The following is an 18,284-nucleotide window of genomic DNA, read 5'->3' on the forward strand; positions in this document are numbered from 1 at the left end:
TTGCACTAAGGTAGCGGTTTGCACAATTACTCAGTTAACTCAACTGGATAAGAGACATGTCTGTGGTGCTTTGATAGCAATCTGGCAGGATGGACAGTGAAAAATATGAAGCCTTGGGAGAGGAAAGGAACTCCTCCATTTAGAGTCTTCTTGAAGTGCCTTTTTGGCAGAAAGTCGAGAAAACCAGTATCCTTAACAGAATTTTATGTAAAAATGGCCTGAGTGAAAACATTACTTTTATGTAAAAATAGTTTGAGTAAGTATTAAAATAGGCTGGTGTGAATACTCACGCCTTTAATCCCAGCACTCAGGAAGGGGGAGGCAGAGGCAGGCTGATCTCTTGAGATCGAGGCCAGCCTGGTCTTCAGATAGGTTTTAGCACAGTCAGGGTTCTGTTACACAAAGAAAGCCTATCTCAAGAAGAAGAAAAAAAGAAAAAGAAAAAAAGGAAAGGAAGAAAAGTTGGACTGCAGCAGTGAGGTGGCTCAATGAGTAAAGGCATTTACCACCAATACTGAGGACCTGGGCTTGATCCTCAGGGTCCACGTGGTGCAAATAGAGACCCAACCCTAAAGACTTTAAGACATGGTCTTACCAAGTGACTGAGTGACTGGCTGGCCCAAAACTCACTACGTAAACCAGTATAATTTCAAACTCACAGAGCTTTGCCTGTCTTTGGCTCCCAACACTAGGATTAAAGGTGTGTGCCACCACATTCTGCCATATGTATGTATGTATGTATATATGTATGTATCTATGTATATGTTCTGTTTTGTTTTTTTAGAGACTGCTAAAATAACAATTAACCCATGCTTAAACATAAACTTTTGTGGTCTTACTTACTAGTTTATAGATGTGAACCTGAAATTTTCTGGAAATGGCTCTAAGACTAACGTTTGTTCACAGTAAAAACATCTTAATTTCTCATTATCAGTTATAATCCTATTTATCATCAGGGGCTTCTCTGTAATCTTACATGAACTTCTTATTGACCCACTGAGATAGAGCTTCAGAAGCCACCAGAAACATGGCTGATGAGTAAACTGAGCCAAACATGGGCTCAGGTCTGTATACACTTGGTTCCCATTAGTGGCACTGTTTGGGAAGGAGGTAAACCTTTGCTGGAGGAAGTAGATAGCTTGGGCAGTCTTTGAGAGTTCATAGTGTTGCCCACTTCTAGTTTGCATTCTCTCTGCTTCATGTTTTCAGTTGAAGATGTGCTCTCTCAGCTTCTTCTTCCAGTTGCCAGCTGCCATGTCTCCCTGCCATTATAGACTCTTCTCTGGAACTGTAAGCCAAAATAATGTCTTCCATAGTTGCTCTCTCTCCATCACGGTGTTTTATCACAACAGAAAGTAATTAGGACAGAAGTTGGTACCAGAAAATGGGCTGTTGCTGTGAAGAACCTGGCCATGTTGGGGTTTTGGGTTGTTTGTTTATTTGTTTTTGTGGTGGGTTTTTGGAGGAATGTGGAAGACTTTGTACTAGAAAAGAAGTTGGATGCTATAAGCAGAGCTTAATAGGCCATTCTAGTTAGAACCTGATAGGCATTAGTGTTGAGAATAAGATAGATTGTAGAGTCCCAGCTCAAGAGGGAATCAAGATTTTCATACTAACTTATCCATTCCTGTGCTGTTTTGGCAAAATCTGGCTGTTTTCTGTCCAAGTCCTGAGAACTTGCCTGAGGCTAAAGTATTGAATTTGTTTCTTTCAGAGAGAAACTACCAGCAATGACTTTTTCAGCCTTTGTGTAGGGGTTGCATCTGTGTAACATGTTGCTTGGTCTCCCTCAGAGACCTCTGAAAAGATTCAGGAAGAATCCAGAACCCTTCACTCTTGACTTAATAGCTAGTACTACATAGAAAACACTGCAAATTTGGCAGTGAAATTGAAATTAAAAGTCCAGCCTTATGACATAGAGCTACAGAATTTGGTCTTGCTTTGGTCCAACATGTCCTCACAGTGCCCCCATTTTTCTTTCTGTAACATTGTATATTGAAGTATATAATTTGGTTTTTGATTTTCCCGGGGGTAATGGTTAAGTGAATCTTCTAGAGTTTCAAAAATCTAAAATGTGAACTATAAATTCAAAAGCTAAACTTCAGTTTCTACTGAATGTGGATATTCATTGTATGTCACTCTAAAATTGGACCACAGTTATAAATTAAGGACAATCCAGGCTTCTGTACAATCCTATATATTTTGACCCCCTGCTTACTTCACTGACTGTCTTCTTAGTCTTTTCCTTCAGTTTCATAGGCTTTAACTGCCTCTAGACTTTACACAGAGCTTGGGTTACTAGGAATGCTTTTTCCCATTCACACCTACCTGTTTGTTTCTTTTAGACCTGTTTCCAAGGCCATTTCTCCAAAAAACCTCTGTCTATAGAGAAAGGTTCTGTCAGTCATAGTGGGGCAGAAAGTGCAGAAATAACTGTGCTGTCACCTACAGCACCCTCGGAGGACTTCTTAGAGACAGCTACTTAAATGAAGACAGAATGTTTAACCTCACAGCAGAAAAGACTCTAGGAAGCTGAGGTTTTGAACACAGAGGTAAGCATGAATGTTGATAGAAAGAAGAATGCATATAAAAAGGAAACACCCCTAAAGGTCTGAGCTTCTCAAAAGTATCCTTGTGTCTTTCACGTTAGCTGTATTAGTTGTTGCTGTGACAAAGGGCTATGACCAAAAAGCAACTTATGCAAGAGTTTATTTTGACTTTTCCAAAGGAAGAGTCCATGTCAGGAGGCATGCCAACAGACAACTGCAGCAGAAAGCTGAAAGTACAGACTGGAAGTGGGCAAGGCTGTGAACTCTCAAATCCTGCCGCAGTAATGTGCCTTCTCCAAGAAGGATACACCACCTTCCTAAACAGTGCTGCCAACAATAGGACCAAGTGTTTAAATACCTGAGGCTATAAAGTGGACACTTAACATTCAGACCACCACTTTGTGTTGTCTGTAGGCTCATTGCCTCTGTATGGGTGTGGGTACATACAATCATGTGTCCATAAGGAGGCCAGAGGACAATGCCTAATGCTTTCTTCTTTTCCTCTTTGCCTTATTCCTGTCAGGCAGGGTCTGTCACTGAAATTCACAGCTTTCTATTTGAGATAGACTGGCTGGCCAGCAAGCTCCTAGGTTCTGCCTGTGTCTTGGCAAACACAGGCATGCACAGCAAAGGTTCTTACCCATGAAGGGATCTCTTCATCCCCTACCCACTCTATTTTTGGCAGCAGTGTTGTGATTTGAATGAGAATGTCCCCATATATTTGTATGATTGAATCCAGTTAGAGGATCTGTTCAGGAAGCATTAGGAGTCTCACTGGGATGAGCTTTGAGATTTCAAAAGCCCACAACAGACCCAGTTAGTCTGTCTGTCTGTACACCCCTCCCCTTTCTGCTGCCTGTGACCTGAGAATCAGGACATAAACGCTTCTTTTTAAAGGAATTGCCTTGGTCATGATGTCTTTTCAAAACAATAGAATAGTGACTAGAAAGAGAAAGTGAACCTAGAATTTAACAATTATGCTATAAAGAGGTCAAAAATAAATACATGAAAAAATTTTCAAATCTAAACTACGTAGAGATTCCATCTCACCATACCATGACTGTCCTTAAGGAAAAAGCAATAGTCCTAGCAAATATATGTCATGTTAGAACTGAGTGAGAAAAGCTTTTTGGAACTGTTGGATGGAATCGTCCATTATTATGCAGGAGCCTCAAAAATACTAAAAATATAGCTACCTAATAATCCAGACAGATCACTTCTGGAAATAGACCCACGAGAATCTTAAGTCCACATCTTATGGAGATACTTGCGAATCCTGTATATTGTAGGTAGCACTAATCATAATAACTAAGTTATGGAGTTGATCTAGGTATCCGTCAGCAGATGAGTGGATAAATAAACTGGCCTATATACACAGTGATGTTAATCCATAAAGAGCAATGAAATTGTATCATTGAAATGAACTGTGAATAATCATCTTAAACAGACAGAATAAGCCAAACTCAGAGAAATATCAAATTTTCTCTCATTTGGAATATAGATTTCATGTATATGTGCATACGTAGCATATACACAGCATGAGAAATAAAATGGGGTATTTGGTGTATAAGTACAATATTTGTACCAAACTCCTGTGCCACTGTAGCATCCATAGTGGAGACTACTGGGGGAAAGGAAAGTGACTGTCAGGAGGGGAGAGGAGTGTGGACAAACTGTAGACTTTAAATCCATCACTATATAATTATACTTGTAAAACTTTAGAAGAAAGAATTAAAATTCAGAAAATTTACTAGTGAACCTCTATAGCACTAATTAAAAAAATAATAATAAAGCCCCAGAAAAGAAAACTTGAAGCAGGAGAATGAAATGATTATTTTACTTTGCTTCAACTATCACATTAGCACTTAAAAAATTTATCTGCAGAAGTGTGAATGGCTTGTAGAAGAAATTACTCAAAACTTTGTGCAGGAAAGAGATAATATAGCTTTGATTAAGGAGAATAGAGTAGATTGTAGGCCAGCATAGGCTTTATAGCAAGACTGTTTTAAAGCAACTTTTAAAATTAAAGACAGCAACAGAAAAGGGGAAGAAAGGGAGAAAAGATGTGAGAGGTTGTTGGGTTGGCTTGAGGAGTAAGGTAAGGACAGCATACACAGGAGAAGAATGGGGCCAAAGGTAGCTCATTCCTTCATGGCTACTTTTCACTGAAAGTTCACTGAAAGCGGGATCACGAGCGAGTAAAGAGCTTTATGTGGGAGCAGAGACATGAGTATATCAGTTTCGTTTTGCTTTTATTTTGGAGGCGTCTGAAATACTCAAGACTAGGTGATACAGATTGAATAGATTGGCTTAGCACCTTGAAGAAGTTTGTGCTGGTCTTAAAAATCCTAGCTATTCATCAGAATACAAAATATGTATATCACAAATATAAATGTGTGTGCTTAGAATGAAACACTGGGAACGCTGAACTGGTAGTTACTGTTCTTGTAATAAAGTTGCTTATGCTATAAAATGCATGCTTTAATTATCTTCATATAAACCATTTTAAGTAATATAGTTTACAGAAAATAACAAAAAGCTAAGGAGTTGGCTTAGTTGGTAAAGTACTTGTATGTGAGAACTGTTCAGTGCACAGAACCCACCCAAAAAGGGCTGGATACGGTAGCCCATTCTTGTTATCTTCGTACTCAGAAGACAGAGCTCTGGCAAGCCATCCTAGAGCACTTGGAGAGACCTAGGCCACTAACAGACTGTATCAAAAAGAGACTGGACTGTGCCTGAGGAATGACACCTTAGTTTATTGAGAGCTAGAATCCATTGCTATCGTTACTACTGCTTTTCATACTATCTTTAATGTTCCAGTGGGAGACCTTTTGCGGTGATTCTTATAGCCTATCTGAAGTTTCTCTCATTGCCCAGACTTATCTTTCCAGTTTCTAGACTCACTTCTCCAAGAGTATCTTGGTTCTTTTAGTAGATAATAGTACTTGTCTCAAGTTTTTCTGCTGCTGTGATGAAAGTATGCTGAGTATCTTGCAACTTAAGAAGGAATTGTGAGATCTAGCTGTCAGTTCCAGATTATAGTCCATCAAAGCAGTCAAGCCCCAGCAGTAGAAGCTTGAGGGAATGAGTCAGATCCAGAGTCCCCAAGCTCAGATATGTGCCAGGGAGTGATGGGGTCTCCTACATCCATTAATACAATTAAGATAATTCTTACAAACATTCTCAGAGGCCTTTCTTCCAGGGAGGAATATAATTGTGTTAGATTGACAATTAATGCTAACCAATCCAGAAATTTTAAACTGCAATCTGTGTATTTGTTCCTGTGTCTTTTCAGTAGACACTCTACAGTATCCATATGACCTGCAGTACACGTAGGAATGGGTATTTGCGTACATGTATACATTCAACATTTTTAACTACTTCCATATGTACAGTGTACTTAATGCCATGAGTTTATAATACTGAACCATTATGTAAAGACCTCTTTTCTTCCATTTCCTGCTTGTTCATTGTAACCATAGTGGTAGCTATACTGACCCTGGCTCCACTTGATACCTCAGTGTCTCATAAATTTTGGTGCTGGTAGACAAAACACTGATCCCTGTGTGTGGCTCCCACTCCTTCCTTTGCCCACGGTGCCTGTGTTCTGGTGAATCGTGGGACTAGCGATCATGTGGCCAGAGTACATTTGCACTTTATCTCCTTCCTGTTCACTGGTTTGTGAATGTCCATCTACTTTATGCTTCATGAAGCATCCCTTCAAAAACAGCATAGGTCAACAGAGGAACTTTATTTTGTGAAGTTTGTTATAAGGTCACCACAAATTTAGTATTAGGCACTGTGGCTCGTGCCTTAAATCCTAGTAGTTGAGATACTGAAGTGAGGGGCAGGGGCGTGTATGATATCTCAAGTTCAAGACCAGGGTCTTGATAGGTGAGACCCTATCAAAGAAAGTAGACACAAGGGGGGAGTTTTAGCTATAATCTGTAGTATGTGTTTATAAAATGTAAGTTTATTTTAGTAATGAAATTTCTAATGATGTGTAATTAATGTGTAAAAGAAAGGTTGAGTGAAAACATCATTATTCAACTTTTAAACAGACCATGGCTATTTCATCTACCATGTAATAGATAGTCCTTCCTGTTTATAAATTCATTACAGTATATACGTAGCTTTATGTGTGGGTGAGCTTGCCGTTTCCACTATTGGATTATATTCAAATATTACCAAAAACTTAGAGATTACCTAGTTGCTTGTGTGTAATAAAGAAAATCAGATTCCCACCACCACCACCAATATCCAGGAGAAATTCCACTTAATTTTAATGATTAGCAATGATAAGCACTATCATGTGTCAAGAAATGCTGTTTTATATGTGTTATTGATTTTTACAGCTCCAGGGGAAACATTGTATAGGTGAAAGAAATGTATTAACAGGTTGCTTCTCTTTCTTAACTTTTATATTAGCTAATTGATTCAGCACTAACTCCTTCTTTCCAGGTTTATAGTTCAACTTTTTCCAATGCAGATTATTTATTTTGTTTCACAGAGATCGAAAATTGTACAATTTGGGATTAAAAGGCTACTATGTCAAAAGCAGTGGCAATAATGCAGGTAATATAGAGTAATATGCATACCCCTTTTAGGTAAAAATTAACTATACTACCAGATTCATGTATATAATTTATGATAATGTGTTCTGCTTGCTGGCATAAATGGTGAATGGTAAATAATCCTATAATTTCTCTACCTCTCTCATACACACACACACACACGCCACACACACATGCATGCACGCACACAGCTGTTCTTCTAGAATTGCTATCAAAGTTCATCAAGAATTGCTATCAAAGTTCATCTTAGACTCTCCAGCTTCTACTTTTCCTTCCTGATTTGTAACCATTAGCCTGGAATTTGAAAAAGATTTTTTTTAAATCTTTTTTTAAATTGATATTGGCATTTTACCTGCATGTATGAATCTTGGGAGAGCCCAGGACAGAACATCAGATGGATCCCCTAGAACTGAAATTACAGTTGGTTGTGAGTCACCCATGTGGGTTCTGGGAATTCAACCCTTATGCACTCTGGAAGAGCAGCCAGTGCCCTGAGCCATCTCTGCAGCCTAAGTTTGAAATTTTGAAAAGTAAAAAACATGAAGTCTCTGTCAGATTTTATAGTAAAGGTAGAATTCGGATGAATTCCAAGTAAACGTGTACAGACTTTTGCCTGAAGTAAAAAAACCTACAATCCCATCTGAACTACCATACCAAATAAAAACAGAATTTGGTCTGTGTTTGACTTTACTTTATACTCTCTCAGACATCCCTAGCCCCTTAAAATTCCACATAAAAAGTTTCTCAAAATGAACAGAACTGCAGCAGAGAGTTAAAACCTAAAGACAACCCCAATAAAGTCTACCATAGTTGCCTTCAAACTACTTTAGCTTTCTAAAGGATAGAATAAGCCGAGGTTTCATACTGCGCTGTACAAATAAGGATTCTATAGGTTCTAGGCTCCTACTGAACCTGAGAAGCTGTGCAACCCATGAGAGGACGACAGAATTAGTTGATTCTTCTTCTTCATCCTATGTTCACCTGAACTTTCATAATGCTATTGGATGGAGTAGTGAGTGGAATGCCCTTCACTATTTAGATTAGTGTCTTTTCCTCATTGAAGAGCCTCTTTGGTAACATTTCATACACAAGGTTTCTTTATCCATGTCTATTTCTATTGACTTGGAGTGGGCTTTTTTTTAAAGATTTATTTATTTTGTGTATATTAATACACTGTAGCTGTCTTCAGACACACCAGAGAGGGCATCAAATTCCATTATAGATGGCTGTGGGCCACCATGTGATTGCTGGGATTTGAGCTCAGGACAAATGGAAGAGCAGTCAGTGCTCTTAACCACTGAGCCATCTCTCCAGCCCTGGAATGGGTTTTATTTGTTTGTTTTCTCAACTGAGGAGTGAGGGGGTGTGTGTTAGTTCACATTACAACCAATTCTTATAATTTAAAGTATATAGCAATAGCATTAGTACAAGTGTGGGCAAATCATGTAAGAGTTCTGGATCTCAAGTTCTTCTTTAAAATGAGGATAAGAAAACCTGCCTTTGCATTTTCTTTACAATGAAGCTAACAAATGTTGTCTGTAGGAGACCAAGGTACAGAAGAGGAGGAAGATGGTCATTCCAATGGCACTGCAGAATCACATAGCCCAAATGAAAGTGACCTTGATTCTGAGGCCAAACTCATGAGAAGTATGGGACTACCAATTCAGTTTGGTAGAATGTCTTCACATGAGAATTTTGAGGTATGGGTCTACTCTTCATATTTCTATTTCTTGTTTTTCATAAAACAGTGTAGTCAATAAAATTCATTCATAGAACACTTTACTCATGTATATCATAGCTAAACTGCAAGTTGGGATTTGTCCCACATTTAAGTTTTCTTCTGTTGAGTACTTGTAACAGTCACTTTTTTTGTATTAAAAACCCATGCTGGGAGTTGGGGTGTGGTTTTTGGTTGTGATAATCTTCAAATAGGCTCAAGCTTGTTACCATTTATCTGATGTAGATGTCTATGAATGCAAGAAATAAAGCTAAAGTAAAGCAAAAAAGAAGAAAACACCAGAAGCGGTATTTAGATGAAATGGTTCGGGAATCCTGGAGAAATGACTATGAAGAAGATGACCTTGTAGTGTCAGATGACCCATCTTCAGTTGAACACTGTGAGAACAACAGAACATGTGAAATTCAAAGCAAAGCAGGTTCTGAAGTAGAAAACCTTCCTGTTGAAAATACACTGGCACCAAAGCTAGAGGTCCCAGAGAATTGGGAAAAGTACTGGAATGAATATGGAGAAGGGCTGTTGTGGCAAAGCTGGCAGGAGAAGTATCCAGACCAGACACTGTCTTCTGAGCCTTGGAACCTCCCTGATACAAAGGAAGAATGGGAACAACATTACAGTCAGCTTTATTGGTATTATTTGGAACAATTTCAGTATTGGGAAGCTCAGGGCTGGACTTTTACTGCCTCACAAAACTGTGATAAAGATGTTTACACATCTCACACAGAAGTAGACCAGAATGCTGAGAGCAGCCTGAAAGCAGATGTAATGACTTTTTCATCTTCACCTAATATAGTTGAGGATGAAATCCCTGGCTCAAATGATAATGACCACAATGAAATTATTACTGCGATTAACAACATAACTGTGAGTGCAGAGAAAGTAGAACAGAGCCAGTTAGATTCCTCTCAACACTGTGACGAGCCGCTCAGTGAAATCACTGGGAAAGAGTGCCCTGCCTCTGGAGGAAGTGACTCCTGTAATGGAACACCCAAAGAAAATGATATATCTGAGAACAGAAGCTCAGACCAACCAGCTAAAGGTAGGATTATCCAGACTTAGTCTGACAGGTGTCCTTGGAGACCTCAGTCTGCTTAACACATTAACCTTAATGAATGTTTTTATCCCATACCCATCTCATAAATACTCCTTCCTTCTGTACCTCTGTAGCCAGTAAAGGCAAGCCTGAAACTCTCTTGGAAAATTTAATTTACAGTAAACTTCCAACCTTTTCAGAGCAAATGAATTAGAATTGGAAGCAAACATTTGACAGGCAAATAAACGCTTTGCTTAGATTACTAATCGTCTAATTTAGAAATTTGAGGTTGTATTAAAACACAACTACATAACCAGTCTGGAATTTATGATCCTTCTGCCTCAGCCTCTTCCATCCTAGGATTGTTAGAGTTGTGAACCAATCCTGATCCCAAGTTTGCAGAGTTCTGTGGCTTTCTCTTTTCTCTGAGCTACTATATTCTCATTCCTTTCTGTTTTGATCCTCATCCTTTCTTATCTGACTTTATATTGAGTCTCTGTTCTGTATATTCTTGATGCCTCTGTCTTGGTTTTTTTACCTGTAGCTTTCCTTTTGCTGTCATAGCCACCTTAAGGAAAGGGGTATTTATGTTCTCTCACAGTTGAAGGTTTGGACCCCATGACAAGGAATTTAAGGCAGCAGGACATTGAAGCAGCTGGTCTTACTTCAGCTGCAGTCAGGAAGATAAGTGAACAATTCATGCTCATACTCAGCTCATACTTTTTATGAAGTCCTGGCCCAACCCTAGAAAACAGTGCCACCCACTTTTTACGGTACTGTTCTCTTACAACAGATAACCTATTCAAGAAAAGACCCTGAGGTGTCCTTGGAGACCTGTCTCTTACATGATTCCAGATCCTGTCCAGTGGACGCTGACCATCACAGCTTCTCTACTTATTACACAAAGTTTCTAACATACTGCTCAGTGTACTGGGCTATGTTCTGCCATATTTTACCCTTTTATTCTTTCTCTGGTTATACTTTTTTTCCTTTTCCAAACAGTAAAGCTTCTCTGTCGTTGCCTTCTGTTGTCTGCCCCACATTTGTTGGTTGACTATAATTTGCTCCTTTGAATTGTCTCGCAGAATAGTGAGGAATTGAGGTCTTAGCATATTTTCATTTTCCCGTTAAGATCAAAGTATGAAATCTGTATCACATTTCTACATTACTGTGATTTCTACACTTTGTCATTGATTCTCTCCAGTCTATCCCTGTTTGCTTCTGTAGAAGTGGTGGGACCTGAGAGAATGAAGCCAATACATGAGATACACTGAAGTCTCATGCATTAGCCAACTTTCTTCAGAGCCTCAGATAATTTATACTCTGAGGGATAAGAAGAGTTGTGCAAGTATAGTGTACAGTCACAAGTACAAGCCACATTGGCAAAAAGACATTTTTCTATAGAGGCACAAACAAATAACAATAGCCAGTTATAATGAATAATCTAAAATAAGCTCATGCCTGTCCACTATACCAGGGAGGGGCACAGAAGCAGATTCCAAGAACAGTTCTGGTTTTTGAAGAAATTGAGGTCACAAAACTCTTTGGCTTGATTTCTTGGAATTTTCTCACAAGCATTCAGAATTCTTACACGACTCCCTTCTTGCAACATGTTCTAACATAATGCTTCTGTTCACCTGTTGTTTGTAATTTTACCAACACTCAGGAGCCAAGTGTTGGGGTGAAAGCCTGCTCAGAGAGGCAAAGAAAGCACCCAGCTGACCTTCCTCCTCAGCTGATGTCCCAAAAGGAAGCTCTCTTGTTCCATGTCCTTTTAAAAACCCTTCACACTCAGTATCCCTCCCTTCTTCTTCCTGTGTGTTTCTCTATCCACCCTCCTGTTTCCCTCTTACTCTTTGTTTTTTTCCAGTGTTCACAGCTTGTCAACTGGTTGCTCTACCTGTTAACCTATGGTTGACTTCATTTAACCCTGTTTATAATAAACAGAAAGCTCTTGAATTAAAGGTGTGTGATAGTGCTGAGCCACCACAACTATAAACAGATCTTTCCAGTAAATAACACAAGCTCAGGGTTCACAGTGTGATCAAATATCCTACAACATTTACCTTAAGAAATTGCCTTGCCAGAGTCAATGAGGTGCCTCAGCAGGTGAAGGCACTTGACGACAATCTGAGTTTGATCTCTAGAACCCACATAGAAAAAAAGACCTACTCCCACAGGTTATCCTGTAACCTCCACATTCAGGTCATGGCCCCCTCCCTCTCCCACATCCGCAAAGATTAATTGATTTAAAAGAAAAAAGGATGGATATACCTTCCAACAGCAGTAAGCAGAGACCAACAGCAATAAGCAAAAAGGAAGTAATGTACCCTATTGTATAGATCTGGACAAACTAGCTTCATTTTGCTTTTTAAACCACGATTGTGCTTCAGTTACGTAGGAGGTGAGGTTCTGAGAAGTTTATTATCAGGTGATTTCACTGCTGTGCATTCATCAGAGAACTGAAATTAAAACAGTGAGTTATGATGAGATCTCATGAGACCAGGCTGGAGAGATGGCTCAGAGGTTAAGAGCACTGGCTGTTCTTTGAGAGGTCCTGCCTGAGTTTAATTCCCAGCAAACCCATGGTGGCTCGAAACCATTTGTAATGGGATCCAATTACAGATGGGTCTGAAGAGGGCAGCAGTGTACTCACATGCATAAAATAAATCTTTAAAAATAAATAAATAAATAATTTTTAAAAGACCACTATTGAGTGTTCAAATGTGCCGTGCCATCTTTGACCAAAACAAAATAACATGTGGTTGTATGATTAGACCATGAAACCTTAAATCTTACAGGCATAGCCATAATTAATTGCCTTTGAAAATAATAGAGGAGTTGCTAGGCCTCAGGGAAAAGTACATTGTAATCTCACTTTCTTTAGAGTTGCAGGAGTCTTCAGGAACAAATAAAGGTAAACATAGACCACACCATAATGGGGCTGATGGACATGAGAGTGACGATGACCCACCTGAGCATAAGCCCAGCAAAGTGAAGAGAAGGTAAGACACATGTTACCTCACCTGGCAGCACTATGCTATAAGGAAAGGGGGTCTGGTACTAAGACCTTTAGACCCAGAGTCCCAATTCTATCCCTCATAAATCCTAAATAAATAACTTAGTTCCTCATTTGTGAGATCATTACGTCGATGGGAACTATCAGACAGTATAGGACAGTATCAATGAAATACATAACGTTCAGCCCACCCCACACATGGAGTTGAATTTCTTTCTTGTATACATGTTAAGCTATTTTTTGAAATAGACTTCAATCAAATGTTCTTGTTGAATGCATAGGGATGGTGAGACAAAGATAAGGTCTTTACTTTGGTACTTACCTAAATTTAGAGTAAAGATCAACTCTGCCCCGGATAGTGCTTTTTCTGTAAACAGAAAAATATATATACAGTATAATATACAATAAAGTCAAGTGTGTCCCAAGGGCCAATACTGTAGATAATTAGGAAAGAATAGATCATTACAGAATTGGAACATTAGGTGGGCATATTTCTTTATGGTGTTCCACATAAGATTTTTTTTCCTTCCATAGCAACTAGAAAAATGATAAACAAACAGAAGTCTGACTAGCCTAGTCTACAAACACATGCCACTGCTGTGTGGGTTGGCTGACACGGGAACCTTTGCTTATTAGCTGCCCCACTAGTTACTACACGTTCCCTTGAAGTAGAGGGATATCTGCTGATATTCCTAGGATTTAGTATGTACTCAATAAAGTTTTTATAGAGTTTGGCTTGCTTGGAAAGAGAAACTTTATGAGAGTTATTTCTTCCTATATTCTGTTTGATGCAATGGACCATATAATCAGTGGACAGAGATAACCTGTTTAAGGCACTTGACACTTCTGAGATGGGATACCTGACAAAAACAGCATAAGGAAAGAGGCTTATTTGGACTCACAGCTTCAACCTCCGTTCCCATCATGGCAGGGAAGACATGTCGGTGGAAGCAACCCAGGGTTTTGACTATAAGTTTAAGAGGCAGCTGAATAACTGCATCAGGAAGCAATGAGGGCTAAGATCTAGTTCCCGTCTTGCTTTCTTCTAAGCTCCTTAGTCTGTCTAGGATGCCATTGGGGTAGTTTTCTCTTCTATTGAACCTCTAGGAAAACCCTTCCAGGCATAGGCAGAGGAGAGTTTTCTAGATATTCTAAGTCTGGTCAAGTTCAGTTACCTGCTGGGTTACCTGCTGCTTATATCACAGCCTTTCTTGAATTTTTTTCCCTTCATCACCTGTTTGTTTATGTTCATAAGGTGCCCAAAGAAGCCAGAAATAGGCATCAGATCCCTTGGCGCTGGAGTTTCAGGTGGTTGTGAGCCGCACAGTGTGGGTGCTGGGAACCAAGCCGTGGCCTTCTGAAAGAGTTTTCAGTGCTCTTAACCTCTAAACCATCTAGCTCTTCAGCCCCGACACCTTACTTTTCTTAGCAGTTTTTCTATAAAAATGTTTTCGTCTGATTGGTTCTTCTCAAATGTTTTTTAGGAAGAGTTCTAGAGAAATTACTCCAGAAATTAAGCTCAGGCTTCAGCCGAGATTACATAGAGAGAGAAATATTTACACCATCTTCAGGAATAAAGGTAGAATACTTAAAGGGTTTAAGATTGGGGCTACATAGATAGCTCAGTAGTACTTGTTGCTTTTCCAGAGGGGCTAAGTTAGGTACCAAACACCCATGTCAGCACACAACAGCTTGTAATTCCAACTCCAGAGGATCTGCAGTCTTCATTCTGGCCTCCACTGGCAGACCATTATTCGCATACCCATATACATAGATAGAAAAATCTTTAAATAAAAGAATATGAATGCTTGTTAGTTTCAAACACTGCTGAGTATATTAAGTTAAAGTACTTTTTCTCCATACTTTCTGGTTTTGTGTGATACTGTTCATACTGAAAGTCACCACTTATTACTGTTCCCTTATTTTGTCTTGTTTTTTGTTTTTTTTAGCCATGAATTGGATGTTGATGAAAACCCAGATTCAGAAGTTGATGACAATGGTTTCCTTCTAGGATTCAAGCATGGCTCAGGACAAAAGTAATTATTCATAAGGACTATCACCTTTCTTGAAATCCTAATAACTTCAGCCAGCTTTAATCTCTTTGGCATTCCAGTAGATAATACTGTATTTGATACCATTGTAAATAACAATTAACACACTAGCTTCTCTTCTTACTAAAAAGTCTATTACATAGATACAGCAGCTGTAGGTCACATGTATTTTGACCTAGTCTGGATCACACTTCAAAAAGAGAAGGTTTAAGCTCAAATCTTAGAGCTTCAAATGATGGTTCCTATCTGGCATCTCATGGTGCTATCATTTGTTCTTCTGAAGACGAGGAAACAGACCATGGAACAAAGATGTGAAAATTCAAATGTTTCACAACTAGGTACATAGATTACTCCTTGTTTGTCAGTAATGTAGCATACATAGGTCATAGCTTGCTTTTCTCAGCAATATGCCATATATTTCCTTTCTTGTTGGCACCCACAAATAGCGTTTACCTAATTGTCTTAGTGAAAGTTTGCATTAAGTCTCCGTCCTCATTAACAATATCCAGGTTGTTTCCTAAGATCTAAGCATGATGTCTGTTAGGTATGCGTCCCATTTGTTCTTTCCTCCTCTTTGATGGGGTAGCCAGCACATTTTATGGAGATACAGAAATAACAAAAATCATTTAACCATTTGCCTTTTAAATGGCCTTTGGATTTTTTTCTGTATTTTGCTGTTATATGTAAAGCTGCTGTGAACATTTGTCTGTAGAAACCTAAGTATTCTCTGGGATTGAATGCCCAAAGGTTAAAAAGAAATATGAATGAGTAGATATTTATGTAAGAGTAACTTACATCTCAGGACAGGAAGACTGAACTGAGTGGATAAAACAGCCTCAGTGTGTGCTATTTAGGTCAGTTAATCCCATTCTTTGAGGTTTTATGTTTCTAAGGGTTCAGACTTAATGTCTTAGTGACCGTATCTTAGGAAATTTAAATAAGCTGTGTATCATGAATTTAGTAGGAAAAGAAAGTGAGAAATGCCTCATGATTAATGTGTAAATTGACTCCAAACTAATTCAAAAGTACATGCTTATAATCCTATAATGGCTTCAAGTCACCTGCCTGAGGGCTTGAAGTCAGGAGTAGTTTGTATAGTCACTTTAAACTAAAAAGGATAGAATTTAATAGTATATATAAAGCCTGTTCACATTATTAGAAGCACTGATTTTATGTAAACTGTTATTTGGCTCTTGGTAGTATACACTCATGGAGATATTTCATTGTTTAGAATTTAACTTAGGGTAACATGAGTCAAAGAGGACATTTGGGAGGAGCCTGGAAACTTTCTGGCAGATAGAAACTCAGTTAGATCAGATTTACTCTATAGGCATTCAGTAACCATTCTTAGCATTAATTTGATGGGCTGATGTGTGTAAGGCTTTGTCATCACGCTGAGAAAAATTACCCCAACAAGGAAGTATGCTTTTGTTTAGTTTTTGCTAGCCCTCTTTATGGCAGTCTGCTACATAATTTCTACTTTCTAATCTACATTAGCAATGTATTTTTGTTGTGATGCCACACTTGGAATGCTAGCATTCAAGAATCTGAGACAGGAGAATGAAGAATTTCAGGCAAACCTGGGCTATATGGTATAAATCTATCTCAAACAGGAAAAAGTAACCTTGTTAGACTTATCATCGGTGTTTCACATTTGGTTTTGGGGTTTTTTTAGGGGCCAGGGAGGTGGTGGTGTTTGGGGTTTTTTGGCTTTTACGGGAGGAGTATTTGGGGTTTGGGGTTTTTTGCTTATTTGGTTTGTTTTGTTTGGGTTTTTTTGTTTGTTTGTTTATTTTTTATTTTATTTTTTTGAGATAGGGTTTCCTTGTATAGCTCTAGCTGTCCTAGAATTCTCTCTGTAGACCAGGCTGTCCACAGACTCAGATTTGCCTTCACATTTGCTTTTAAATTGTCATAAAGACTAAACCATAACCTTTTCTGCAGGTAGCATGTGATTTTATCATTTTCAAAATTTATTAGGATTAAGTGATAGCAATAACTAACAAGTAGTAGTAAAAAGTTATTTGAGGATTTGGGGGGAGGGATGTTAGTTTGGGAGTTTTTTGATATTTTTTTCCCCTATACGAGAAATTTTTTAACAGGTGAATCATCTCTTTTGGTCTGATTTAGATATGGTGGAATTCCAAATTTCAGCCATCGACAGGTCAGGTATCTAGAGAAGAATGTGAAATACAAATCAAAGTACCTGGATCTGCGCAAGCAGATGCCTGTGAAGAGCAAGCACATCCTGTTCACCGAGGACTCAGGGAAACCTTTTGTCGTGTGTAAGAGTAAAGTACGGAGTAAGGTGTGTAAGTACAGAGTAAGGTGTGCAAGAGTTTAAAGTACGGAGTAAGGTGTGTAAGTACGGAGTAAGGTGTGTAAGAGTAAAGTACAGAGTAGGTAAAGTAAGGAGTAAGGCCTTCAGTTGAGACACAATTATGGTTTATAGCTTGGCTCTTTAAAGTTGTGTTCAAATGAAAAGTTCCACCCTGCAAGATTGAAGGATACAGCAAATAAATTACCACTAGCTTTACAAAGTTATATATTATGAAAACTGGATTTGAGGAATAGGGAAAGAAGTTGAGGTAATATGAAAAAAAGGGGTGTTTGAAAACTAAAATGTTTGGGCATCTAAGAAGATAAGTCAGTTAGATTGATTTGCCCGTGTAGTACATAGAAGGACAGGGGCAATTTTCTTACCTGTTTTACACAAAGTAGGATCCCAGTACAGATTCTGCTGTGGTTTTAACTGGAAGCCTGGATTCTGAGCTCATCCAAAGACTGATCATACTTTGAAGTAATAGGCTTGACCCAGAATGTAAAATACAAGCCTACTTTATAGAGTCACACTGTAACCTGATCCCTCTTAGTCTTTGCTATAAGGAAATAGAAAATAAGTGAATTAGAACATCATGTGATTGGGTGAGTTATCCTTCTACTGGGGATGGGGCATTTCTGATGATCAGAGCCTTCTTATCGTTGGTGTTGCCACCAGCTCCCTTAAAGGCAGGAGGCACAATCTCCGGCGTCTGACTTTATTGTATCTTCACTTGCTTCTGACTGCAGCATTCTAGCAAAGCATGCTACAAATTAGTAGTTTATTTTTCAGTGTGTGTGTGTGTGTGTGTGTGTGTGTGTGTGTGTGTGTGTGTGTTTCAGTGTTTCAGACTGGTCAAGGCTAGTTATAGTTTAATGACTATTTTAGTGACCTTTTTTATATCTGAAGTAGACTGCCTAGTGTCAGTCTCTCAAGACTTTGGAATGTTTTCAGAGTAATAATTTCCATACGTTTCACCTACAAAGGAATATAGAAA

General features: G+C 38.7%; 1 protein-coding gene across 2 annotated transcripts in view; it reads left to right on the forward strand.

Moving 5' to 3' along the window:
• The window catches only part of Tgs1 (trimethylguanosine synthase 1), a 41,784-nt gene that overhangs the window by 1,522 nt on the left and 21,978 nt on the right, over nucleotides 1-18,284 (forward strand). The window contains exons 2-8 of one of the 2 annotated variants that reach the window (XM_006537558.3): nucleotides 2,346-2,552; nucleotides 7,063-7,127; nucleotides 8,669-8,826; nucleotides 9,090-9,903; nucleotides 12,785-12,902; nucleotides 14,866-14,952; nucleotides 17,098-17,275. In XM_006537558.3, the coding sequence (XP_006537621.1) occupies nucleotides 8,767-8,826; nucleotides 9,090-9,903; nucleotides 12,785-12,902; nucleotides 14,866-14,952; nucleotides 17,098-17,275 (1,257 nt within the window). In that variant the 5' untranslated portion in view covers nucleotides 2,346-2,552; nucleotides 7,063-7,127; nucleotides 8,669-8,766. The remainder of the gene's footprint in view (nucleotides 1-2,345; nucleotides 2,553-7,062; nucleotides 7,128-8,668; nucleotides 8,827-9,089; nucleotides 9,904-12,784; nucleotides 12,903-14,865; nucleotides 14,953-17,097; nucleotides 17,276-18,284) is intronic. The other variant, NM_054089.4, reaches the window with a different exon arrangement.

Source organism: Mus musculus, chromosome 4 (genome assembly GCF_000001635.26).
Source record: "Mus musculus strain C57BL/6J chromosome 4, GRCm38.p6 C57BL/6J".
In the NCBI taxonomy this organism is placed as follows: domain Eukaryota; kingdom Metazoa; phylum Chordata; class Mammalia; order Rodentia; family Muridae; genus Mus; species Mus musculus.